The following is a 26,080-nucleotide window of genomic DNA, read 5'->3' as shown; positions in this document are numbered from 1 at the left end:
GCGCAAGCCGTCCTGAATGGAGGAGGAGGGGAAATCGCGAGCAGTTGTGTGGCAACGGGCGTTTCGAAAAATGGTTTCGAACCAAGAGGGCGGAGTGGGGGCAGTTTCGCCTAAATTTATTGTCGGGCCAATGCTCGTCGAGGCCCCTCTCTCTGTCGCCACGTGTGTCGGGAGATCGAGCCGCATCCGATAGTGGCGTGTGTGCGCTTGGTTCGACTGAGAAATGCAGCTGCACTTTCTAGCATTTAGGTTTATTTTGCGGCGCTATTTAGAGGAGGGCATACTACCGTCTGAATCATACATTTGTGCCTGAAACATTCATACATTTGTCAACTTTCTGTTCGCTGTAAAATTTGAATTTAGCTCGATCTCTTTCTAATGCAAAATAGACACCCCCCAAGATAAAAACAAATTTCAAGATAAAAAACTATTCCGAAGAATCTTAGTGCGCCATGGCAATGTCAAGAAAAACTATGAATTGAAACATGTCGATGCCGCAATGGCAAGCTGGACGAATCGATTAGGACTGCCACCCATTGCTCGTCACGTAGCATCTCCTCCTCGAGCTCCCTGATGCGCACGCCCCTCCCATGCCTTCCCCCTCCTTCTCCGCGTCTCCGCGGCGGCGGCCTCCAGCGCGGTCTCCAGCGCCCATTGTTCGCCATCACGTAGCACTAGCATCTTCCTCTCGAGCTCCCTGATGCGCGCGTCCGTCGCCACGGTCTGCTCCGTCTTCTCCCGCACTTCCGCCGCGGCAAGCTCGCCGGCCCTCGCAGCGGCCTCGACGGCAGCATCGGCCTCCTCCGCGTGCCGCTGGGCCTCGTGCATCAGTGCCACGGCCACGTTACGCCGCAGCACCGCCGATTCGAGGGCGCGCTGGAGGGACGCCACGCGCACGTTGACTGCCCAGAGTGCCTCGCCGTCGGAGACCGCCTCCTCGTTGGCATCCCACAGCCGGCGACGGGGCGACTCCGTGCTGTCCGTCTCGTATCCCACGAACGACAGCAGTCTCCTCCAGCACGGACACGCCATTGTTTGCGCAGCCAGGTGCAATTATTCCGAGTTTGAAGGGTTCTTTCGATCCGATCGTGCCAAGGTAGTAGGAAGATAGTAGGAAAAGAGTTAGCGTCCTATTACGGCACGGACCACGTACAAAGAGTACGAATATGACGCGAACCAACGATCACGGCCTTCCAACCGGAGTCGGCCGTGCCTTCAATAAAGGGTGCGATCCCCGCGTCTCCACCTCACCACAACACCAACGCAAATCAGCGCTCCACAACATCCATCGAAGGTAATACACGAGAGACCACGCAGCAAGTCGATCAACGAGAGTTGAAGGCGATGGCGAGCGCGGCAACGTCGAAGAAGGCGGCGAACCGGCTGGTGGTGGAGGAGGCCACCACCAACGACGACAACTCCGTCTGCAACCTCCACCCGGCCACCATGAAGAAGCTCTCCATATTCCAGGGCGACATCGTGCTGCTCAAGGGCAAACACCGCCACAACACGGTCTGCATGGCACTGGCCGACGACACCTGCGATGGGCACAAGCTCAGGATCAACAAGGTGGCCCGCTCCAACCTGCGCGTGCGCATCACCGATGTCGTGTCCGTGCACCTGTGTCACGACGCCAAGTTCGGCAAGCGCGTGCACATCCTCCCTCTGGACGACACCATCGAGGGCATCACGGGGAACCTCTTCGACGCCTACCTCAAGCCTCACTTCGTGGATGCCTTCCGCCCGGTCCACAAGGGCGACCTCTTCCTCGTGCGTGGCGGCATGCGGAGCGTCGAGTTCAAGGTCATGGAGATCGACCCTGCGGTGGACTACTGCGTCATGGCGCCCGACACGGAGATCTTCTGCGAGGGCGAGCCGGTCAAGCGGGAGGACGAGGAGAGGCTTGACGACGTCGGCTACGACGACGTCGGTGGCATGGGGAAACCGCTGACTCTGATCAGGGAGCTCGTCGAGCTGCCACTCAGGCATCCCCAGATCTTCAAAAGCATTGGCGTCAAGCCTCCCAAGGGCATCCTCCTGTACGGCCTTCCAGGGTCCGGCAAGACGTTGATCGCCCGTGCGGTGGCCAACGAGACCGGGGCCTTCTTCTTCCTTATCAACGGGCCAGAGATAATGTCGAAGATGGCCGGAGAGAGCGAGAGCAACCTGAGGAAGGCCTTCGAGGAGGCCGAGAAGAACGCGCCCTCCATCATCTTCATCGACGAGATCGACTCCATTGCTCCGAACAGGGAGAAGACTCACGGCGAGGTCGAGAGGCGCATCGTCTCCCAGCTGCTGACTCTGATGGACGGCATGAAGGCCCGCGCGCACGTCATCGTCATGGGCGCCACGAACCGTCCCAACAGCATCGACCCTGCCTTGAGGCGCTTCGGGAGGTTCGATCGCGAGATCGACATCGGCGTGCCAGACGAGGTCGGGCGTCTCGAAGTGCTCCGCATCCACACCAAAAACATGAAGCTGGACGAGGACATCAACCTTGAGATGGTTGCCAAGGATACGCACGGCTACGTCGGCGCCGACTTGGCCGCGCTCTGCACTGAGGCGGCGCTGCAGTGCATCAGGGAGAAGATGGACGTCATCGACTTAGAGGATGACACCATCAACGCCGAGATCTTGAACTCCATGGCCGTCACCAATGACCACCTTAAGACGGCTCTCGTCGGCACGAACCCGTCTGCGCTACGTGAGACCGTCGTGGAGGTGCCGAACGTCAGCTGGACCGATATCGGCGGCCTCGACGGCGTCAAGAGGGAGCTGCAAGAGACCGTCCAGTACCCGGTCGAGCACCCGGAGAAATTCGAGAAGTTCGGTATGTCGCCATCCAAGGGCGTCCTGTTCTACGGGCCACCAGGCTGCGGCAAGACCTTGCTGGCGAAGGCTATCGCCAACGAGTGCCAGGCCAACTTCATCAGCATCAAAGGGCCAGAGCTGCTCACCATGTGGTTCGGCGAGAGCGAGGCCAACGTGCGCGAGATCTTCGACAAGGCACGTCAGTCTGCGCCGTGCGTGCTGTTCTTCGACGAGCTCGACTCCATCGCTACCCAAAGGGGCGGCAGAGTGGGCGACGCCGGCGGCGCGGCGGACAGGGTCCTGAACCAGCTGCTCACCGAGATGGACGGCATGAACGCCAAGAAGACGGTCTTCATCATCGGCGCCACCAATAGGCCTGACATTATTGACTCGGCATTACTCCGTCCTGGCCGTCTGGACCAACTCATCTACATCCCCTTGCCGGACGAGGCCTCGCGGCATCAAATCTTTAAGGCCTGCCTCAGGAAGTCTCCCGTGGCCAAGGACGTTGACCTCGGTGCTCTCGCAAGGTTCACCACTGGCTTTAGCGGTGCCGACATCACGGAGATTTGCCAGAGGGCGTGCAAGTACGCCATCAGAGAAGACATTGAAAAGGACATGGAGCGGCAGAGGAAGGGGAAAGACACCATGGAGGTGGACGGCGGGCAGGAAGAGGACGAGGTGGCTGAGATAAAGGCGGCTCACTTCGAGTTGTCGATGAAGTATGCGAGGCGGAGCGTGAGCGACGCCGACATCAGGAAGTACCAGGCCTTTGCGCAGACGCTGCAACAGTCTAGGGGGTTCGGCACTGAGTTCCGCTTTCCGGCGCAGCCACAGGCGGCAGAAGCTGCCGTCGACACCTCCGCAACAGCTGATGAGGATGAAGACGATCTGTACAAGTGATCCAGTAAACATTGTTAGAACATGAAGTACTAGAATATTATTGTAGACTCTGTTTTTGTTATGCTTTCTCTTCATCGAGTCGATCATTCACTTTATATTGTTGATTCCCTTCATGTATCTAATTTTCGTTCTTTAGAACTAAGAACTTACATCATATAAATACAGTTCGTGAAATTAGAATCTCCCTCTTGTCGCAAAGAAAGCATAGCACAAGATTTTCCTGTTATTTTTAGGCAGTGAAGCTTAGCCTAAGCCGTTAACTGAACCATCCCTCTGCTCCTCTGCTCCTGCACAAGATTTGGAAGATCCTCTGTTATTTTCGATTGTCAGACACTTATAAATTCGAATATTTTACTTAATTGAATAGGGGCAGCGTAGAACAGATTAGTCAAGGAAAGAGTGGCCTTCTTAATTGGGAGTATCTAAGGTATCAGTCATGTGTTTTTCCATTTGGTTTAGGTCGTTTTTTGTTTTCCAGTCAGTTTGTGACACATGTATTGTTGTAATTTCAGTCAATGGTCAGTCTGTAAAAAGTCTGTTTTCCATCCGGTTTCAGGTCGAATTCTACCTTCCCGTCTTGGACCTTTAAGCAAATATTGGTACTCAGCCTGTCCCCTAACTGGCCCTTGCAAAAACCTATTACCGTCTAACAATCTGCTACTTAGATGGTGCTGAAGACAATCATCATATTCAGTTCACTCAACCTGCCACCTAACTGCGCCAACCCCTAAGAGAGGAATGAAAGACTGAAGATGACTAAGAAGAAGTAAGAAGTAGACTCTAGCTCACTGACTGATAGCTTAACCAGGTCCAAGAAAAAATGAAGAAGAAAGGAAAGCTGGCTCCCAAATGAACTATCAAAGAGCTACGCTAGGCGTGTGGAAACACAAAAATGTTGAATGACTGAACTATGTGTCTTCCATAGAATAACTGAACTCCGAGGGACAAACTGTTGGATTATGGATGGGCTTAGGCCCATATAAAACACTAATCCCTGATTAATCTTGAGGCCCATGTATGAGATGACAGGTGGTGGGAAGTTTAGTCCCACCTTGCTAGTTGAGGAGAGTTGAGGCCCCTTTATAAGGGCTGCTCTACCACTTGCCATTGGGAGCTTGGGAAGAGGAGTGGTACACGCGCGCTCCTCCTCCTCCGCCACGCCCCGATGCCAGCCGAGCCGAAGCTTATTTTTGCCGCTCAGGAATGAATTAATTAATCAGGGATTAATTAACGCTAACAGGTGGGCCACTGTCCAAGACGTTGGAAGCAGAGGCTAACAGGTGGGCCACTGTTCCTCACTCTGTGCTGCCTCCGACGATCCCATCCCGACGATCGCGTGCACGGCTGGTCGGGAGAGCAGGTGCCTCCGGAACCCTGCCGTTCGAGATCCTGCCCGGGAGAACGGCAATAAGGTTTTTGGGGAGCGTCTCGACGCGACTGCTCCCGATCCGTCCCCAACTCTGTTCGCCTCTGCATCGACACCATGGGCTGTTGGAGCTGCTCCGGCGCATGATGCGGGTTCGGCTGCGCCAGGGCTCGCGCGGGCAGTGGCACCGCCTCCTGCCAGGTCTGCGCAGCCGCCGCCCAGAGCTGCACCCACGCCACCGCAACGACCTTGGCCTAGGCAGATGGCTGGCGGGCGTGGGGGTTCTGTTCAAGGTGCGGGTGGCCGTGGCTCGGGCGGTTTCGCGGGAGACGGCCGCATCCTCCCTCGCGGTCAGTGGGGTGACGACGGCTTCAATGCATACGGAGAAGGGCTTCATCGAGGTTCATCATCGACCGGAGGTGGGCGTGGCTATGCTGGGACTGATCACGGTACTAATGATAGAGGTTTTCAAGGGCCACCCGGTAACTTTGTGGAGGGTGCGGTTGGCCCCAATAACCGGCCCTTCCGAGGCCATTTCCGTGGAGGTTGAGGCAGCTACCGCCGTCCTCCTCCGCCACGCTATGCGCCCGTTGCCACGGGTTCGACCACGAGCCTTGAGGAGGGGATCACCGATGGTACGGTTCTGCCTAAAGTAGCGGTGGAGACTGTTCGGGCCTTCGCAGATGTGACGGTGCCGGAGGCCTCTCAGTCTGGTGATGCTGTGTTCGACAAAGGCACGGAGAAGTCTGAGGGTGACAAGCCGTCCAAGTGGGCGATTAAGAAGAAGAAGTTGACCTGTTTTTCGGTGCGGTGAACCGGGTCACATTATGGCTGAATGCTCTGCTGAGTTATGTGATTTATGCCGGAAACCGAAGCATACGGCGGTGGAGTGTCCACTTCTTTTGGGGCCTAAGCCTACGGTTAACATTTATGGAGTTTGTTGCGCTGAGTTGATGTTCTTCGAGTCACCAACTGTGGCACCGGTGGCTCCCGTGATTGAAACTTCCTTCCCAGGCGTGGTTAAGGTGGTTCATGGCCCTCTCACTGAAGCTCAGATTATTCAGCAGTTGCGGGAGTTGGCACCAGGTAATTTTTAGTGGTCTTTGTTGAAGTTATCAGATCAGACTTACAAAGTAGAGTTTCCGTCTAAGGAGGATCAGATGAGAATTCTAAAGTTTGGCATGTGCCGAGTTACTGGTACAAGTTTTGTGTTGCAGTTTGATGAGTGGAAAAAGAAGGAGCCTCAGGGTACGCCGTTGACTCGGATTTGGGTTCGTTTTTCGGGGGCGCCGTCTGAACCCTTGGATAGCTTCCTGGTCACTTGGAGCCTGGGATCCATGCTCGGTAAGACGGAGCAGGTGGATATGCCCTTCACGCGTGCTCATGGTGTGGCACGTTTGCTGGTTAGTGTGGCTAACATTCAGTTCTTGCCGGATGTGGTAAGATGGACTCACGAGGGCATCGCGTATATGTTGGATGTCGAGCACGAGGATCCTGATATGTTCCAGGAGTTTGAGGAGATACATCATATGGACACTTTTGAGGGGGGAGATGCTTCTGGGAACCAGGATGGCAGTACACACGATAACGGGGACAAGGCTACAGGGCCTACAGATTCTACTAAGGCAGGAGAGACTGCTAAGGAGAAGTCGCCGGGTTCTGTTCTGACTACTATGCTGCAGCTTGGATCCTTAGGAGCTTTCTCAGCACCTCCTCGTCTTTGGAGTGACCGAGTGGATTCGGATGATCCGTCGGAACATATTCCGCTAGTGATTGCGGGGTCGGATTCGTTGTTGGTGATGGATGGACTGGGAGGAGCCGGTGGGAACGAGGTCTCCGTTACTCCCCCTTCATCGCCTTTGCTTAGGCTAGAGGTGACGGACATTCTAGACGGTTTGGCGGACGGTGGCGGGCAGGTGGCCTGGCCTTCGTACGCCGCTTCTTCACCTGCTTCGGGGGGGCCAAGGGTGGCTCGGTGACGTTGGACGCCCTGGAGGCTGGGGAGGACCTAGGAGGGGCAAGCGGGCAGGGGGCATGCGCATCCCTCTCTTCTTCCCTGGTGTCGCGTCCTCCGATGCCCTCTGCGGAGCCAACTCTGGCGATGTCTGCCCTGGCGGAAGGGTCGACTGGTGTGTGGGGGGGGGGGCAGGAGCCTCCCATTGCTTCGCCGCGACGCCTTACTCTGGTGGCATCGCCTGTCTCAGGTACTCTCACGGGCCCTGTTGCCGCGCCACTGGTTGATTCTCAGGTGCATCCGGGACCTGGACTCAGGCCAAGGTCGGGCGAGGCCTTGAGGATTCTTGGTGATCTATCGGCTGATCCAGTTCAGTTGAGCTCCGTTGGGCGTCAGGCAGGCGGCCTTACTCCTAACAGGGCGATGAGGGAGGAGGTCATAGCTTTTGGCGGGATCCCGGATCTTGTTTCTGAGGGGCGGCGGATCAGCGGCCGTCTCCAGGAGCAACCGGATGTGGACGACATGCAGGTGAGGTGTGCTATGCGGGCGGCCAAGCTTCTTGACATTGAGGTCACTACTGGTATGTCTGCCAATCTGTCTAATTCGATTTTGCACTTTTCCAATGATGAGATGGTTCATAATGCAAATCAATTAGGGGTCTCACTAGGCAGTAATGGTTCTGAAATAAATAAATCCGTTAATGATATTCTAGATCTCGAAGCGGAGCGCGCTTTGGAATTGATTCGTAACATAGCAGCTGTCAAACCCATGACTGATTCCGACATAGATGCGTTGGGAGTTAGGGCTCTTGATAGTTTTTGTGCGGATCTGGCCCCTGAGGTAGAGGAGGCGGAGGGACTCGAGTCCCCTTTGGCTTCGAGCCATGTAGATGTTCCAGAGGCTACATCCTCAGAGACTGGTCGTGAGGACCGGCAGGAGGATCCGTATAAGCCTAAGCGGAGGTGGAAACGGAAGGTTTATCCAGCTTCGGCTGTGCGTAGGAGTGCTAGGATCCGTACCTCTAAACATTTTCATGATGAAATATGAGAGGAATTTTTTGGAATAGCAGAGGTCTTAAAGACTTGGCTAAAAGAAGGTTTCTAGCGGAAGCATCTATTGATTACCAGCTGGATTTTATTGCCTTGTCCGAGACTCGAAGGGGTAATTTTACCTCCCAATTCCTTAGTACTTTATCCGGGGGTGTTGACTTTGACTGGCGCTGCCTACCTCCAAGAGGAAGGTCCGGAGGGGTCCTACTCGGGGTTAGGTGTGATTCGCTGGAAGTGCAGAGTGTGGTCATGGGAGATTTTGCGGTAAAATTTTGGGTTAGATCTAAAGCTGATTTTGGCTGATCTGGTTCGTATTTGTGGTATCGAGCAACTCCCAATCCTAGTTGGGGGTGATTTTAACATTATTCGAAGAAGGGAGGAGAAGAATAATGATAATTTTGACGGCAGGTGGTCGTTTATGTTCAATACCATAACCGAAAGCATGGATCTTAGAGAGATAGAGCTATGTGGTAGGAAATTCACTTGGGCTAATTCGCTACCTAACCCGACTTTTGAGAAGTTGGACCGTGTCCTCACTAGTGTCGAATGGGAACATAATTTCCCTCTTGTAACTGTCCAGGCGTTATCGCGCGGAATTTTGGATCACACTCCGTTGCTAGTTGACTCTGGCGATCCATCTCATGTGGGGAATAAGAACACTTTTTATTTTGAGCTCTCGTGGTTTGATAGAGAAGGGTTCTTTGAGCTGATCGCTAGAGAATGGGCTAAAGACGTAGGAGGAAGGTCTCCTATCGAGAGATGGTAGAACAAGATTAGGCATCTGCGAAGATTCCTTCGTGGATGGGCTAAACATACCCATGGGATTTATAAGGCTGAGAAGGAAAGACTCCTTTTACTTATTCAGTCCCTAGACTTAAAAGCCGAATCCACTATTTTAGATAGCAGAGAGCTGGAAGCTAAGATAGAGGCGGATTGAGACTGAAACATCTCCTTCGGGAGGAGGAATTGAAGTGGGCTTTGCGAGCTAAGGTTCGCAAAATCGTCTAAGGGGATGATAACACTCAATTCTTTCACTTGATTGCAAATGCCAAGCACCGCAAGAAGCGGATATTTCAGCTTGAGCAGGAAGAGGGGACGATCTTGGGTCAAGATAATCTGAAAGTCTATATCACCAATTACTATAAGCAGTTGTTTGGGCCGCCGGAAGATAACTTTGTGTCCTTAGACGAGTCCAGGGTTGAGGATGTGCCTCAACTTGCGTCGGACGAGAATGAGGTCTTAACTGCCCCATTTACGGAGAAAGAAGTCTTTGAGGCTATTTCGCAAATGAAGAACAATAAGGCTCCCGGGCCGGATGGATTCCCGACGGAGTTTTGTAAAAAATGTTGGCATATCATCAAAGGGGATTTACTTCCTTTGTTCCATGATCTCTTCTCTGGACAGCTTCAGTTGTTTCAACTTAATTTTGGAATGATTACTTTGCTTCCCAAGAAGACAGATGTAACGCCCTCGATGCGGCTATATCTCCCACGTGTCGAAGCACGACTTAGAGGCATAACCGCATTGAAAGCAATGTCGCAAGTGAGGTAATCTTCACACAACCCATGTAATACATAAGGGAAAGAGATACATAGTTGGCTTACAATCGCCACTTCACACAATTACATGAATAAAGCATTACATCATCCAGATACACTCAGGGTCCGACTACGGAACCAAAATAAAAGAAGACTACCTCAAATGCTACACAGATCCCCGATCGTCCCCAACTGGGCTCCACTACTGATCGACTAGGACGGAACAACACAAAGGACAAGATCTTCATCGAGCTCCTCCTTGAGCTTGGTTGCATCACCTGCTCCGTAACATCGGCACCTGCAAACTGGTTTTGGAAGTATCTGTAAGTCACGGGGACTCAGCAATCTCACACCCTCGCGATCAAGACTATTTAAGCTTATGGGTAAGGTAAAAGGTATGAGGTGGAGCTGCAGCAAGCGACTGCATATATGGTGGCTAACATGCGCAAATGAGAGCGAGAAGAGAAGGCAAAGCACGGTCGAACAACTATGATCAAGAAGTGATCCTATAACAACCTACGTCAACCATAACTCCAACACCGTGTTCACTTCCCGGACTCCGCCGAGAAGAGACCATCACGGTTACACACGTGGTTGATGTATTTTAATTAAGGTCAACTTCAGGTTTTCTACAACCGGACATTAACAAATTCCCATATGCCCATAACCGCGGGCACAGGTTTCGAAAGTTCAAATCCCTGCAGGGGTGTCCCAACTTAGCCCATCACAAGCTCTCACGGTCAACGAAGGATATTCCTTCTAGCGGGAAGACCCGATCAGGCTCGGAATCCCGGTTACAAGACATTTCGACAATGGTAAAACGAGACCAGCAACACCGCCCGAATGTGCCGACAAATCCCAATAGGAGCTGCACATATCTCGTTCTCAGGGCACACTCAGATGAGACATCCTACGAGTAAAACCAACCCTCAAGTTGCCCCGAGGTGGCCCCGCAGTCTACTCGGTCGGACCAACACTCAGAGGAGCACTGGCCCAGGGGGGGTTAAATAAAGATGACCCTTGAGTCTGCAGAACCCAAGGGAAAGAAAAAGACTAGGTGGTGAATGGTAAAACCAATGTTGGGCATTGCTGGAGGAGTTTTATTCAAGCCGAACTGTCAAGGGGTTCCCATTATAACCCAACCGCGTAAGGAACGCAAAATCCAGGAACATAACACCGATATGACGGAAACTAGGGCGGCAAGAGTGGAACAAAACACCAGGCATAAGGCCGAGCCTTCCACCCTTTACCAAGTATATAGATGCATTAATTAAATAAGAGATATTGTGATATCCCAACAAAATATCCATGTTCCAACATGGAACAAGCTCCAACCTTCACCTGCAACTAACAACGCTATAAAAGGGGCTGAGCAAAGCGGTAACATAGCCAAACAACAGTTTGCTAGGACAAGGTGGGCTAGAGGCTTGGTTCAACAATATGGGAGGCATGATAAGTAAGTGGTAGGTATCGCAGCATAGGCATAGCAAAAGAGCGAGCAACTAGCGAGCAAAGATAGAAGTGATTTCGAGGGTATGGTCATCTTGACTGAAATCCCGTAAGGAAGAAGAACGAGTCCATGAAGAAGACAAACAGACGTAGTCGAACGGATCCTCACAACTATGGAACGAAACCGAAGCTAACGCGAGAAGCAACCCGGAAAGAAGCAAACAACATAATAAACAACCAACATATAATCATGGCATGATGCACAACCAAGTATGATGCATGTCCGGGTTAAATATGCATGGCATGGCAAGGGGCTCAAACAAAACTACAAGTTAAGTGGAGCTCAATATACAACAAGTTGCATATTAACGAAACACCACATCAATTATTTAGTTCTCTCTCAGTTAGGTACTCAACAATATTAAATGTTGGTTAACATGGCAAGAGGTGTAGCATAACAAACTATACCATCTAAACAATTTAAATGGGGCCGGATATAATAAACAACAAAACCGGTAAATCCCCATATGCAATTATCAATTTGGTGCAACAATAATTTTAACCAATCTTGAAGTTGTTATCATGATGCGGATGACATGTGCAACTTTATGCAATTTTTATTAAAAGTTGACAAGAGCATAATGAAACATTTGTCACCGTGGTGGAAAGGAAAAAGGGTGGCACGGCAACGATAACGAAAACGGTACCACGACAACGTTCCGGTTCCGGTAACTCGATTGAGATACCGATGCAAAGGAGAAGTGTGCGGATGCATGCAAAAGATGGTGGGGCGCTCCCGGATTCCGGGTGTCCCACGAGTTGGCGACAAGAAAACGAGTGACAATTTGGACACAGCGCAAACACGAGCATCTCAAACATCGCAAGCATTCGTCCACGACGGTCGTCTCGACGTTATACCTCTGAAGCGTGCATTATCGGAGTGGTTTGAGTCGGCGTAGAGGAAGTAGTGGAAGTAGACGTTCTCGGACGTCGAGGGAAGTAGTGGTTCACGCGACGGTAGTCGAAGTAGTCGTTCTCGCACGCTCTAGGGTCGACGGTAGAGGTTCTCGCGATCTCGGCAATGGTAGTGGTACATGTTTATCGTTGCACGAGTTTCCGTAGACGTTCATGTCATCGGTGTCGAGGTACTTGGGGTCTTCAGACTTTCCGGTCCCATTCTTGCGACGGTAGTCATTCACGTTTGTTTGGGAGAGGTACTTGATGACTCCAAACCCTTCGCGGTCGACGGTAGTTGAACTTGATGCTTGCGGTGCACATGTCATCGTCAACGGTAGTGATACAAGGTCGTCGTGGGAAGTGGTCGTACTCGCGAACTTGTCAGATCCATGGCAACGGTAGTGGAACTTCAGGGATCCGTGGTCTCCGGGCGTAATGGTACTTGGCGAATCCTGCAACATTATTGACGATCCAAAATGGCACAAGTGGGATGCACATCCACGGAGTCTTCGGCTTGGGCTCCTGGTACACGACTTGACGAACCCAGGGAGACGATGGAAAAGGCAACATCGTAACATCAACAGCCAACGAGGCCACAGACAAGACTTGGGGCTCCCCGAACCCATGGAAACGGCCGGCACCAGGAGGCTGCTAGTGGAGGCAGGGTCACGCCGAGGTCGAAGGTGGCCGGGCGAGCTCGACGGAGGTCATCCGCTGTCGGACGAAGCAGGAGTAGTAAGGCACAACAACACTCGAAGCTGCAGGCCAGCACGATGGCCTCCATGGCCGGCGGCCATGCAGGTCGCGCGAGGCAAGGCGGGCGTGCAAAAGGGCGGTTGCACGGTCGTAGGCTGGCGACGAAACGACCACAGGGGAGGAGAGGCCGGCGTAGTCGCGCGCGCAGGGCGGCGCAGTCCAACAAGACACAGCGGGGCGGCGGCCAAGCGACAAGGAGGAGGCGAACGGGCGAGGGGAAGGTAGAGATGGTGCAGGGCAGGTCGGGTCACCGGCGCGGGCGCCATGGTCGCCTGCAGAGGCCGCGACAGGGGTTCGAGCGAGGCCTGGGCAGCGCTAGCGAGAAACTGGACGAGGGGAGAGAGGAAGATGGGGACGAGAGGGATGGAGAAGAAAGGAGACCGAGGGAGAGAAAGGATGGGGATCGAGCTGCGTGCGCCCCTCTCCTGAGCGATGTGCGTGTGTGGCGCGGTGGAAGGGAACGAGGAGGAGGAGGGAGACAGGTGTGGCGGCGGCCTCAAGAACGAGAGGGAGAGATGGGATCGAGCAGTGTGGCTAGGTTAAGGAGGGACTTGGTGGGCTGTGGGAACAGGAGACAGTTGGGCCATGAGCCTGGGAGGCCGGTGCTGCTAGGAGGCCCAAATGGCCAGAGGCGGCTGGGCTCCCTTCTCCCTCCCTCTTCTCTTAAAAAAACTTATTTTCTTTAACAGAAAAGAAGTTAGAGAGAGAGGAAAAGAAAGAGAGGGTTAGGGACGGATTTTGCGCATGGGGATAATATTTCCGGACTCGCAAAAATGTGTATGATCCAAGAAAAATGGAGTGGCCATTTTACAAAGTTTAAATTCGAACTCATTTGATTTAAATTCAAATGGTTCGAATAGGAAGTGAGGGTTAGGAAGGTCCAAAAATGTTCGGATTTTTGGTGGAGCTCCGTAAAATGACGAAAGAATTTATGGGCAAAGATTGGAGACCAAGAATTGAGATAACAAAGACATGGGATATTTGCAAGTGTGTTTATGGGTGAATCCAAAATTATTGGAATATTTAATATAGCTCCATAAATATTCGGAGGATAATGTTATAAAGAGAAGTCACTCTTCCCTCGGTTTAAATGGATCGAAGATCCATACGGTTTATTTAGTTGAGTTAAGAAAAGAAATGACATGATGGCATGATGACATGATGCAATGCACACGATGCAAAGATGAATGCAACAGACGAAACAAAACACACAACGAAACCAGGAAACCCTGGAATGCATCTGCAACTCCGGTCTTGGGGCGTCACAACAGAGGCCATTCGTATTGAGCAGTTCAGGCCGATCTGTCTTCTTAATGTAAGTTCCAAATATTCACCAAGGTCGGGACTAATAGACTTACGCAAATTGCGCATTCTGTCGTGCAACCGTCCCAAACTGCTTTTATGCCAGACAGAAACATCCTGGAAGGGGTTGTAGTTATGCATGAAACACTCCATGAAATCCACTCATAAAAACTAGATGGCGTAGTTTTCAAAGTGGACTTTGAGAAGGCATACGATAAGGTCAAATGACCCTTCCTTCAACAGGCTTTGCGGATGAAAGGCTTTGATCAGGCCTGGAGACACCAGGTAGACTCCTTCACGCAAAAAGGGAGTGTTGGAATTAAGGTGAATGATGACATAGGTCACTATTTTCAAACACACAAAGGACTGAGGCAAGGGGATCCAATGTCTCCTATTCTCTTCAACATAGTGGCAGATATGTTGGCAATTCTTATAGGAAGGGCTAAGGACGCGGGTCAGGTAGGAGGCCTCGTCCTGCACTTAGTAGATGGAGGTGTTTCCATTCTACAGTATGCCGACAATACTATCATTTTTATGGAGCATGACTTGGCAAAAGCATGAAACATGAAGGTAGTGTTATGCTTGTTCGAACAATTGTCCGGATTAAAGATTAACTTCCATAAGAGTGAGTTGTTCTATTTCGGAAGAGCTATCGATGAACAAGATGCATACAAGCAATTGTTTGGGTGTGAATTGGGGGCTTTACCTTTTACGTATTTAGGTATACCAATTCACCATCGTAAGCTAACCAACAGAGAATGGAAGTGCATTGAGGATCAGTTTGAGAAGAAATTGAGCTGCTGGAAAGGCAAGCTCATGTCATACGGAGGACGGTTAATTCTCATTAATTTGGTCCTCACAAGTATGCCCATATTTCTTCTCTCGTTTTTCGAGGTTCCTGTGGGAGTCCGGAAAAGGCTAGACTTCTATATATCATGTTTCTTCTGGCAGAGTGATGAACTTAAGCGAAAATACAGACTTGCTAAATGGGATATCATCTGTAGGCTGAAATACCAAGGGGGTCTAGGTATTGAGAATTTGGAAGTAAAGAACAGATGTCTCCTTAGCAAGTGACTGTTTAAGATTTCTGTCAAGACGGAAGCCACTTGGGCTCAAATTTTGCCGAACAAGTACCTCCATTCAAGAACTTTGTCCCAGGTGATAGTCAGGCCGACTGATTCGCCATTTTGGAAAGGACTGATGAGAGTTAAACCACTCTTCTTCAATAGGACAAAATTCATACTTGGAAACGGTACTACTACGAGGTTTTGGGAGGATACATGGCTAGGGGAGACGCCCCTTGCGCTCCAATATCCTTCACTGTATAACATTGTTCAGCGTAGAGATGCTTATGTTGCAACACTTATGCAATCCATTCCGCTTAAAATTCAATTTAGGAGGACGCTAGTGGGAGCCCGTTGGGAAGCTTGGCTCAATCTTGTTCGAAGATTAATGGATGTTCAGCTGTCCCAATAGCCCGATCAGTTATGTTGGAAACTAACTAAGAATGGTGAATTCTCGGTGAAATCCATGTATCTGGATGTTATCAACTCTAGTGTGCTTCCTAGATCGAAACATGTTTGGAAAGTTAAAGTTCCTTTGAAAATCAAAGTGTTTATGTGGTTCGTGCATAAACAAGTTATTTTAACCAAGGATAATTTGGCAAAACGTAATTGGACAGGATCTACCAGATGTAGTTTCTGCGATTGTCCTATGGTACGAATCAATCAAACATCTTTTTCTGGATTGTCCTATGGCAAAAATTCTGTGGCGGTCGGAGTCCATATAGCTTTTAACATTACTCCACCGAATTCTATCAATACGTTATTTGGGACGTGGATTGATGGGATAAATTATGATATAGCAAGACACATTCGTGTAGGAGTGTGTGCTTTATTATGGGCAATCTGGAATTGCAGAAATGATTTGGTTTTTAACAGAACAACAAATATCAACTTTTTGCAGGTTATCTTCAGAGCCACTGCATTGATCCGTATGTGGTCGTTACTCACTCCGACGGAGGTCAGGGAGCGTTTGGTTACTGGGTCTACCCGATGGGAGACGGTAGCATGGGATATTTTCAACCGGTTTGGATGGCGGTCATGTAATAGGATAGGCATGTAGTGCTCTTGTCTTCTTATGCCAGCCGGTTGTGGCTTTGCCTATTTTATTTCAGCTCTTTTGGAGCCTTTTTCTTTATTTCTTTGTTCGAGACTTGGCGACTTATATTGGATATTTTGTTTATTAATAATATTGGCCGTATGCATCATTCAGATGCAGAGGCTGGGGCATACCCTCTTTTTGAAAAAAAAATTAGAGTATAACAATTACTGTTAGCTCCATACATGCATTCATGCTCTCGTTCCCCTCCTTGCATGTCTGTTTCTGTTGGCTAATTGGTTACTGACAAAGAAACTTAGTGTGCACTAAAGACTAAAGAGTTGTACTCGTACTACCAAAAACTAGGTGGATGGTTAACCTTAGCCTAACATTTTAGACACACACATACACACCATGGTGACGAGGTACGTGGATAAAAAGTATTTCTCTGGTGAGATGCTTACCAGTTTAGCCATCAGAATATACAGGGCTTTGATTTTTGCTGCTACAGCCACTAAAAAGTGACGCTGCTTGAGCGCCGCCGGCAACATCCAGCTCCTTCTTGGCTGCTAGCCTGCTACAGGCACTGGAAGTGACACCGCTGTCAGCGGTCTTGTACTGAAATGATAAATGAATATAGACTGAAAACACAATCAGAAAACTCATAAACTGAATATTGTCTGGAGGATGCCAGTGACACCTCAATTCAATCTATTTCTAGCGCGTTTGATCTGGAAAATTAACATCTTAAAAATGCAAAACTAAAATGGAAATGAAAATGAAAATTTTCTGAAAACTTGCTAAACTAGACAACTAACCTACCTATGTGGTAACTCAAAAAATCTGAAGAAAATGACACCGAACACTGAAAACTAGTGACTGCACATATAACTCTCTAACCCCCCAAAAAATGCTATCTGCTATCTGCCATCAGCCATCGGCGTATTCTTGTTTTTTTTATTAACAAACTCTTAAGCTAAAAAAATCCCAGGAATGCTAGTTTAATTTTGAAGAAAAGGGAAGAGAAAGTTATAGAAATAAAGAGTCATTCTAAAACTTGGACTGAAGAATGAGAGTAGTTCATAACTAAAGAATGAAATAACTTATTTAAAGCAAAAAATAATGACTAAGAAACATATTTTACTAATGTAATGATTGACTGAACATTTACTAAGAAAAACAAAGGAATCTGGATACTAATGAAAAGATAACCCAAACTGAACAAAATGACACCTAACACCGAAACTGAACATGAAACTGAACAAAATGACACCTAACACCGAAACTGAACATGAAACTGAACAAAATGACACCTAACCCTAAAAGTGCGGACGAAAACAGCTAAAATTGAGAAAAAGCTAAAGGGAAGAGTCAATGGAAAATGAATAATTGATAAAATTGAGAGAAAGGAAAAGGAAAGATTGACTGAAAACTCAAGAAGATGACTAAATAGTTAAAAGGGGCGATTTATATGTGAAAAGAAGCAGAGCAGCCACTCCCGACCGCGACCGCGTTTCCCCCGCAGGCGGCCGGCCGCGCCCAACCTCCTTTTCCGCGTGCCTCCCCCTCCCCCTTCCTCCCTGCCGCCTTGCCAGCGCCCGTCGCGGGCCTGGCCCGGGTGACGCTGGTGGCGGCGGCCCCCTAGCCTTTCCCCTCTCGGGTGTCCTCCGGCGTGGGACGGGGCGATTCCGGGCAGTGTCTCTGGGCGGCGGGGGTGGGCTACCTGGCGGCGGCGTCGCCGCTGGCGCCGGGGCGACGCGGCGGCGCGGTCTGGCAGCGCCCGCTCGGCCCAGATCCGGACCCTTCGGGGCCCATCTTGGCCTGGGCGGGCTGGCGGCGGGGTGGGTCTGCTTCGTGGCTTCTGGGAGGCGGGGGAGAGGCGATGAGCGGCTGGGTGCTGGCGGCGCCATAACCGGCTTGCTGCAGCGTGGTCGGCGGGGCTTAGCGGGCCCGTTTCGGGCCTGGCCGGGCCAGGGGTGGCCTGGCATGCCCTGCTGCCGCGTCCGGATGGCTATCACGACGGTGCCGGAGGCTCTGGCCTCCCGCACGACGGTGGTGGAGGTAGTTCCCTCCCGTTCGGCTACAATGTTGCTTCTCCCTCCGTGGGGCGCTTCTCTCCGGTCCTCTTGGCCTCGTGTTGGTGTTCGCAGTGAGGCGGCATGGGTGGTGGCGCAACCGCGATGGCGCATGGTGGTGGGCGGCGGTCTGGCTGGTTGGCTCCGGTCCGGTTGGGTGGTGGGGTTGGAGTGCGGGAGAAATCCTTGCCGGTTCTTCGGCTCCGATGCAATGACACCTGCGGGTGCCACCATTCCTTCCTGGAGGGTGTCGATGATATCCATCCCCCACCTCCCTCCGCGTGCCAGGGGAAACCCTAGGACATGTCCGGGCAGCAGCGTCGTCGGCGTCGCATTCCTTCTTGGAGGTGCTGCTTGGTACGCGGCGGTTCGGAGCCTCAAGCTATGGTGGTTTGTCTCTGTAGGGCATAGCGGTAGCAGGTCATCCGCGCTTTGTCGAGCTGCCGTTGTTGGCATTTGTTTCTTCTTTCTTTTCTTTTGGGCTTGATGTGCTGCTCGCCCCAGCGATCCTTGTATCAGTGTTGGTTGCTTTGAAATACAAAGCGGGGGAAAACCCTTTTTCGGTAATAGTTAAAAGACAGAGAATGAAGCAAGCAAAACGCCAAAAAAAGTTACTGAAGTGAAAAACAAACATCGATTGAAGAAAACAAAATGCTGAAGGAAATAAATGAATAATGAACAAACTGAATAAAAAATGAAGAAACAATTGGCTGAAGAAAGATACTGAAATAAATGTTAGAACAAAGAATAAAGGGACTAAAGGAAAAAAATGAAAATTGAAGAATCAAAGGAGAAAAATGACAAGAAAAAGAAAGGAGTAAATGAAAAGTTCTTAATAAACAGAACGAGAAAAATGAGAAGGACTAAACAAAGAAAGGGAGAACAGCCCCAAGACTAACGAAAGTGAATGAAATAAAAAGGAGGGAATGATTGCTCAAAAGGACTCTGATGAAACAGCGATTGGGGACTAAGAATATACTTTTCTTCGGTGACTAACATGGTAAAAAGAGACACTGAAAAAACTGAGAAGAGAGACGTTGATTATTCAGAATAACACCGAAGAAGAAAGAAAGAAAAATGAATACTAACAATGTAATTTTCATCAATGAATATGAAGACTGATTGAAGAATGAATTAACACACAAGCAAATGAGCAAGTGTATATAAACATGACTCAAAGAGATTCTTAGTGTGAAATTGGGTAGTAGGAAGGTTGGCATATAATGGACAGAAAACTGAAGAAACAAATGGGCATGCAGTTTCAATGCTAAGTGTGCTTCTGAATCTAAATACTAAAGGCTAGTTTCAGACGTGGATAAATGATAATGAAGAACTAAATAACAGGAAATGAATAAATTAAGTTGACGATAAACAAAGTTGCAGGGAAACTACATATGGTTGCATGGTCGATTGTTGGCAGAACCCCAACATACACTACGAAACGCAATCCAGCACAAATTCTTCAGAACTAAACAAGCAAATTCCCTCTAATCTCCCCTCTGATCTATGGCAGAAGTGTAGATTGTTGGTTAATCTAGCTGCTGTCTCTAGTTTACTTTCAGGTTCAGTAGGTTTTTCTTTCAAGAACCGGATTAGCCGATGCGAGCCCACGATGTGTATGCGGCCGCCGTAGTGATGTCTTGCCCTGGATCGTGGGATGGCACGATCACGTCCGTGGGGGTGGGCTAGCCACGATCTTTCTGCTTTCACATAAAGAGCGATAGCTCAAGTAATGAAACGGCAAGTTTACAGCGGCTCAAACCAGTTCTCGCGTTTGAGTGCGTGTGTTCACCTTCGCCGAAGTTTCAGAGCTCGCCGGAGCTGCTGAACAGTTGGCATCAGAGCCTGTTCCATCCTGGGACCATGACTGGCCCAGTGGACTCTGGCGCACCGCCGCCCGCCGATGACCGCTCGGGCGACCGCTCGGTCACTCCGCCGCGAACGCGGGGCAGGAGTACGACGCGGCGCAGCGGGCGTGAGATCATCGTGCAGGAGCGGGTTGTCCAGGAGCGATTGGTGCGCGAGCCCGGTAGCGCAGGGCCGGCTCCCATGCTCACGGCCACGAACTTCATGGAGTGGTCGATGATCATGCAAGTACAGATGCAGGCGGCGGGCCACTGGGACGCCGTCGAAGGGAAGGACACGGTTACTTTCCGTGACGACCGGTATGCCATGGCTGCGATCCTCAGAGGTTTGCCGCTGGAACTGGTCGGGGCCATCGTCATCAAGAGGACGGCGAAGGAGGCCTGGGAGGCCATCCGCACCATGCGGGTGGGCGCAGCTCGAGTGCGCGAGTCCACGGCGCAGCGACTTCGGATGGAGTTCGAGGCTCTCACCTTCAAGGACGGGGAGACGATCGACGCATTCGGGATGCGCGTCACTGCCCTCGTCAACAACCTACTCGTCCTTGGCGACACGATCGACGACGGCCGTATCGTTCGAAAGACACTGCGCGTCATCCCAAAGAGGTACTCCCAGGTGGCAATCGCCATTGAAACCCTGCTCGACCTCGACACTCTATCCCTTGAAGAGCTTACAGGTCGTCTGCGGACGGTCGAAGATCGCCTGAACGAGGAAGATAAAGCCGGCGGAGCCAACCTACTCTTCACCAGGGAGGAGTGGAGGCTCGTTGCGCACACCGGTCCCCAGGCGAGGGCTCTAGCTCCGGCGCTAGCCAGAAGCCACGGCGGGCTCAGGGCGGCGGCGGGGGCAGAGGCCGTGGACGCCAGAGAGGCAGAGGAGGAGGCGCTCCCAGCGGCGGCGGGCGCACTTCCTCCCGGGCTTCACGCGACGACAAGTGCCGCTACTTCAACAAGCTTGGGCACTGGGCGCGGGAGTGCCGCACACGGATCCGCGAGCAGGCAAATGTGGTGCGCGCCGACGAGGAGGAGGAGGAGCCTGGTCTCCTGATGGCACACATCGTGTCTCTCGGCGTCGACCACAGTCACGGCCAGGAGATGCTGGAGGACGGCCAGATCTTCCTCAACGAGCAAGGCGCCTCCGTCACCCTCGGCGACGCCGACAACACTCAACGCGACGATCTGTGGTATGTGGACACAGGTGCGTCAAACCACATGACTGGTGACCGTGGTGCTTTCTCTGAGCTGGACACAGGGATCACTGGGCGTGTCCGGTTCGGGGACGGCTCGGCCGTCCAGATTCAGGGGCGCGGCACCGTGCTCTTCGTGGCTCAAGATGGCCGCCACCGCGTCCTCTCCAACGTCTACTTCATCCCGCGGCTACAGACGAACATCATCTCGGTGGGTCAGCTCGACGAGGTCGGCTGCGAAGTGTCAATCCATGGTGGCATCCTGCGAGTGCGTGACAGGCGTGGCAATCTCATTGCGCGCGTGGTCCGGAGCGGCAACCGGCTGTACAAGCTGCCGGTGAAGCTGGCCAAGCCGGTGTGCATGGCTGCTCGCGTCGACAGGGTGGCCTGGACATGGCATGAGCGGTATGGACATCTGAATTTTGATGCTCTCCGTAGGCTCGCTGCATCAGGCATGGTGCGTGGGATGCCTTCAATTCATCAGGTGGACCAGGTGTGCGATGGTTGTCTGCTAGGCAAGCAACGTCGAAACTCCTTTCCGCGGCAAGCACACTATCGCGCCGACGATCGCCTGGACCTGGTGCACGGAGACCTGTGCAGGCCGATCTCTCCACCCACGCATGGTGGGAAGCGTCATTTTCTTCTGCTGGTTGATGATATGAGCAGGTACATGTGGCTCACACTGCTGTGGTCGAAGGATGAAGCAGCCGACGCCATCAAGCGTTTCAAGGCCGGAGTTGAAGCTGAGACAGGACGCAAGCTGCGTACGCTGCGCACAGACAGAGGATGCGAGTTCACTTCGGTGGAGTTCGCCGCGTACTGTGCTGGAGAGGGGACGCAGCGCCACCTCACCGCGCCATACTCTCCGCAGCAGAACGGGGTGGTGGAGCGTAGGAACCAGACGATCATCTCCATGGCGAGGTGTCTTCTCAAGGCGCGGCGAGTACCAAATGAGTTTTGGGGGGAGGCAGTCACCACGGCTGTACTTCTGCTCAACCGCTCACCGACGCAAGCTCTGGACGGGATGACGCCTTACGAGGCGTGGCATGGAGCGAGGCCAGCAGTGCACTACCTCAGGACGTTTGGGTGCGTCGCCTACGCCAAGTCCACTCGTCCACACGCCGGCAAGCTCGACGACCGCGGCACCAAGTGCGTCTTCATCGGCTATGAGGCAGGGACGAAGGCCTACAAGCTGTTTGACCCGGTGCAGAACCGGGTGATCATCTCGCGTGATGTCGTATTTGACGAGGCGTCAAGCTGGGACTGGAAAGCCGGCGGTGGTGACGGCGGGTTCACCCTTGAGCACGAGGTACACACTTCCTGGGATGGTGTGGAGAACACTGCAGGACAAGGCGCGGCCATGACAAGCACGAGCGCGACACCATCCAGAACAGCCGACAAGATGGCGGACCCGGCGACGCCCACAAGCGCTGCGGTGGTGACTGAATCACCAGAGAACCGTTTTCCTGACTCACCTAGCAGTGAAGCTCCAGCTGTCGATCCAAGCCCGGTGAATGCTGCCATGGCAGCGAAGCAGGCTGTTGCAGCCCCTGGAGGGCGACATGTGGGCCTGAAAGCAAGTTGGCCCACCTGTCAGTGACCCAACTGCGCCCTGCAGTACGTCAGGGGAGCCGAGGGCAGGGGCCGTCGCTGCATCCTATGGCGACGCGCGCGCAGAAGGGGATCATCCAGCCCAACTCTCGCTTGCGGGACTACCTGCTAGCGATGGAGGAAGGCGAGCTACATCTGGGCACAGACGAGGAACCTGCAACTTTCGCAGAAGCCGAGCCGCACGAAAGCTGGAGAAGAGCAATGCTTGACGAGATGCAGTCGATCGAGGAAAATGAGACGTGGTATCTCACCGATCTACCTGCAGGCCGGCGACCCATTGGACTCAAGTGGGTTTTTAAGCTCAAGAAAGACTCTGACGGCGCTATCATCAAACACAAGGCCAGGCTGGTGGCGAAGGGTTTTGCACAGAAAGCCGGCGTCGACTTCGAGGAGGTGTTTGCACCCGTTGCGCGGCTAGACTCCGTCAGGTTGCTGCTGTCGATCGCCGCACATGAGCTCTGGGAGGTGCATCATCTCGATGTCAAGACGGCGTTTTTGAATGGGGATCCGAACGAAGAGGTGTATGTCAGCCAGCCTCCAGGTTTTCCTCTCACCGGAAGTGAACACAAGGTACTTCGTCTCCGAAGAGCTCTCTACGGTCTACATCAAGCTCCGTGTGCGTGGAACGCCAAGCTGGACAGCACCTTGCTGTCGCTTGGGTTTGCACGGACCGTGTCAGAGCACGCAGTGTACCACCGTGGCGCTGCTGAAGATCGCCTACTACTGGGCGTCTACGTCGACGATCTCATCATCACGGGAGCCAGCCCCAGCGCCATTGCAAAGTTCAAGACGGAGATGACAAGCCAGTTCCAGATGAGTGATCTTGGACTTCTCACATACTATCTCGGTCTTGAAGTGCACCAGAGCAATAAGGAGATCACGGTGTGCCAGGCCGCGTACGCCACCAAGCTACTGGAGCGCGCCGGGATGTCGGACTGCAACCCAGTTCATGTCCCTATGGAGCCTCGTCTTCGTCTGAGCAAGATGAGCTCGTCACCGCCGACCGACGCCCACCTTTACCGCAGCATAGTGGGAAGTCTCCGCTACCTGGTGCATACACGGCCAGACATTGCTTTTGCAGTAGGCTATGTCAGCCGTTTCCTCGAGGAGCCGACGACAGAGCACATGAGTGCTGTCAAACATCTCCTGCGCTACATAGCGGGCACCATTCACCATGGGTGTCACTACACAAGAAGGGGAGGTGTGATCTCGTCGGGTACAGCGACGCGGATCTGGCGGGAGACGTTGATGATCGAAAGAGCATAACCGGGCTCGTCTTCTTCCTCGACTCCGGTCCGGTGAGTTGGCAGTCTCAGAAACAGAAAATTGTGGCCCTGTCTTCCTGTGAGGCAGAGTACATTGCTAGTACAACTGCAGCATGCACAGGAGTATGGCCGAGCCAGGTACTTGCTGACCTGCTTGGGAAGCCAGTAGCTCAGTTCAAGATCTACGTGGACAATCAGTCTGCGATCCAACTCTGTAAAAATCCAGTATTTCATGGGCGAAGCAAGCATATCGAGACACGCTACCACTACATCAGGGAGTGTGTCGAGAATGGCAAGATCGCAGTGGAGTACATGAACACCGACGACCAAGTTGCTGACATTCTGACCAAATCCCTCGGGCGAGTCAAGTTCCAGGCTATGCGCGAGAAGATCGGGGTCGTCGACACCAGGAACATCTAGATTAGGGGGAGATTGTTGGTTAATCTAGCTGTTGTCTCTAGTTTACTTTCAGGTTCAGTAGGTTTTTCTTTCAAGAACAGGATTAGCCGATGCGAGCCCACGATGTGTATGCGGCCGCCGTAGTGATGTCTTGCCCTGGATCGTGGGATGGCACGATCACGTCCGTGGGGGTGGGCTAGCCACGATCTTTCTGCTTTCACATAAAGAGCGATAGCTCAAGTAATGAAACGGCAAGTTTACAGCGGCTCAAACCAGTTCTCGCGTTTGAGTGCGTGTGTTCACCTTCGCCGAAGTTTCAGAGCTCGCCGGAGCTGCTGAACATAGATATCCCTCATCAAATCTTCCTTCTAACAAACAACCAAACAAATGAAGGGTAAATAGATTGAACCGCCAAATACTAAGAATGGCACTCACAAATGACGATCCAGCCTGAAAAATCAACATTGGCGAACAAACACGGCATCAAAGCAACAAACTAATTTTTTCAATGTGGTTACGAAAATAATTAATTAGTCTTGGAGCATTATCCAGTATGACACACTCCTTAAGAAAATAAAATCCTGTATGGCAAACACAAACTGTGAGAAATGAAATTGGGGATGAGAACTCTTCCGACCTCCTGCCGTTCCACTTCCAGCGCAGACGCAGCACGCCTCCCTCCTCTCAGCCCCTGCCGCTCACGTGCACATCCATCTCAGCTTTGATTTGCAGCTACACGTGGACGAATATGACGTGAACGATCTCGACTCGGAATGTTTTTTTTGAGTAAATCTCGACTCGGAACGTGTGAAGTGCGCGAGCCTACGGGCCTTCCAATCGGAGTCGAATTCTTCAGGCCGGACCTTCAAAAGGCGGGCTGACCCCCAGCTATCCTCTTCACCGCAACACGAACGCAAACTAGCCTGGCGCTCGATCGAGATCCACGAGAGTAATACACGAGAGCAGCAAGTCGACCAACGAGACCATGAGAGTTGAAGGCGATGGCGACCGCAGCGGCGTCGAAGAAGGCGGCGAACCGGCTGGTGGTGGAGGAGGCCGCCACCAACGACAACTCCGTGTGCAACCTCCACCCGGCCACAATGGAGAAGCTCTCCATATTCCAGGGCGACATCGTGCTGCTCAAGGGCAAACGCCGCCACAACACGGTCTGCATGGCACTGCCCGACGACACCTGCGAGGGGCACAAGCTCAGGATCAACAAAGTGCACTGGTAGGAAAAGGGCCTATAGTCCCGGTTCGTAAGGGCCTATAGTCCCGGTTCGTAAGGGCCTTTAGTCCCGGTTCCTGAACCGGGACTAAAGTGTCGGTACTAATGCCCCGACCCTTTAGTCCCGGTTCAATCCAGAACCGGGACTGATGGGCCTCCACGTGGGCAGTGCGCAGAGCCCAGTCAGGAGACCCTTTGGTCCCGGTTGGTGGCACCAACCGGGACCAATAGGCATCCACGCGTCAGCATTTCTGTGGCTGGGGTTTTT

General features: G+C 52.0%; 1 protein-coding gene and 1 pseudogene across 1 annotated transcript; both read left to right on the top strand.

The window, feature by feature from the left end:
• Nucleotides 1-1,237: 1,237 nt before the first annotated feature.
• On the top strand, nt 1,238-3,809 carry LOC123058147 (cell division control protein 48 homolog D). Its single transcript, XM_044480966.1, has one exon. It carries the CDS (start codon nt 1,345-1,347, stop codon nt 3,712-3,714), a length of 2,370 nt encoding a protein of 789 aa, XP_044336901.1. The 5' UTR covers nt 1,238-1,344; the 3' UTR covers nt 3,715-3,809.
• Nucleotides 3,810-25,496: 21,687 nt separating this feature from the next.
• LOC123058146 (cell division control protein 48 homolog D-like) overlaps nt 25,497-26,080 on the top strand; it is a 14,456-nt pseudogene continuing 13,872 nt past the window's right edge.

The sequence above is a fragment of the Triticum aestivum genome, chromosome 3A (assembly GCF_018294505.1).
Source record: "Triticum aestivum cultivar Chinese Spring chromosome 3A, IWGSC CS RefSeq v2.1, whole genome shotgun sequence".
Lineage (NCBI taxonomy): Eukaryota > Viridiplantae > Streptophyta > Magnoliopsida > Poales > Poaceae > Triticum > Triticum aestivum.
Note: the sequence above shows the minus strand (reverse complement) of the source record. Positions and strands in the feature narration are given on the sequence as shown.

Excerpts from the sequence above, each read along its gene's own strand:
- LOC123058147 (XM_044480966.1), top strand. The coding sequence starts at position 1,345 with ATGGCGAGCGCGGCAACGTCGAAGAAGGCGGCGAACCGGCTGGTGGTG.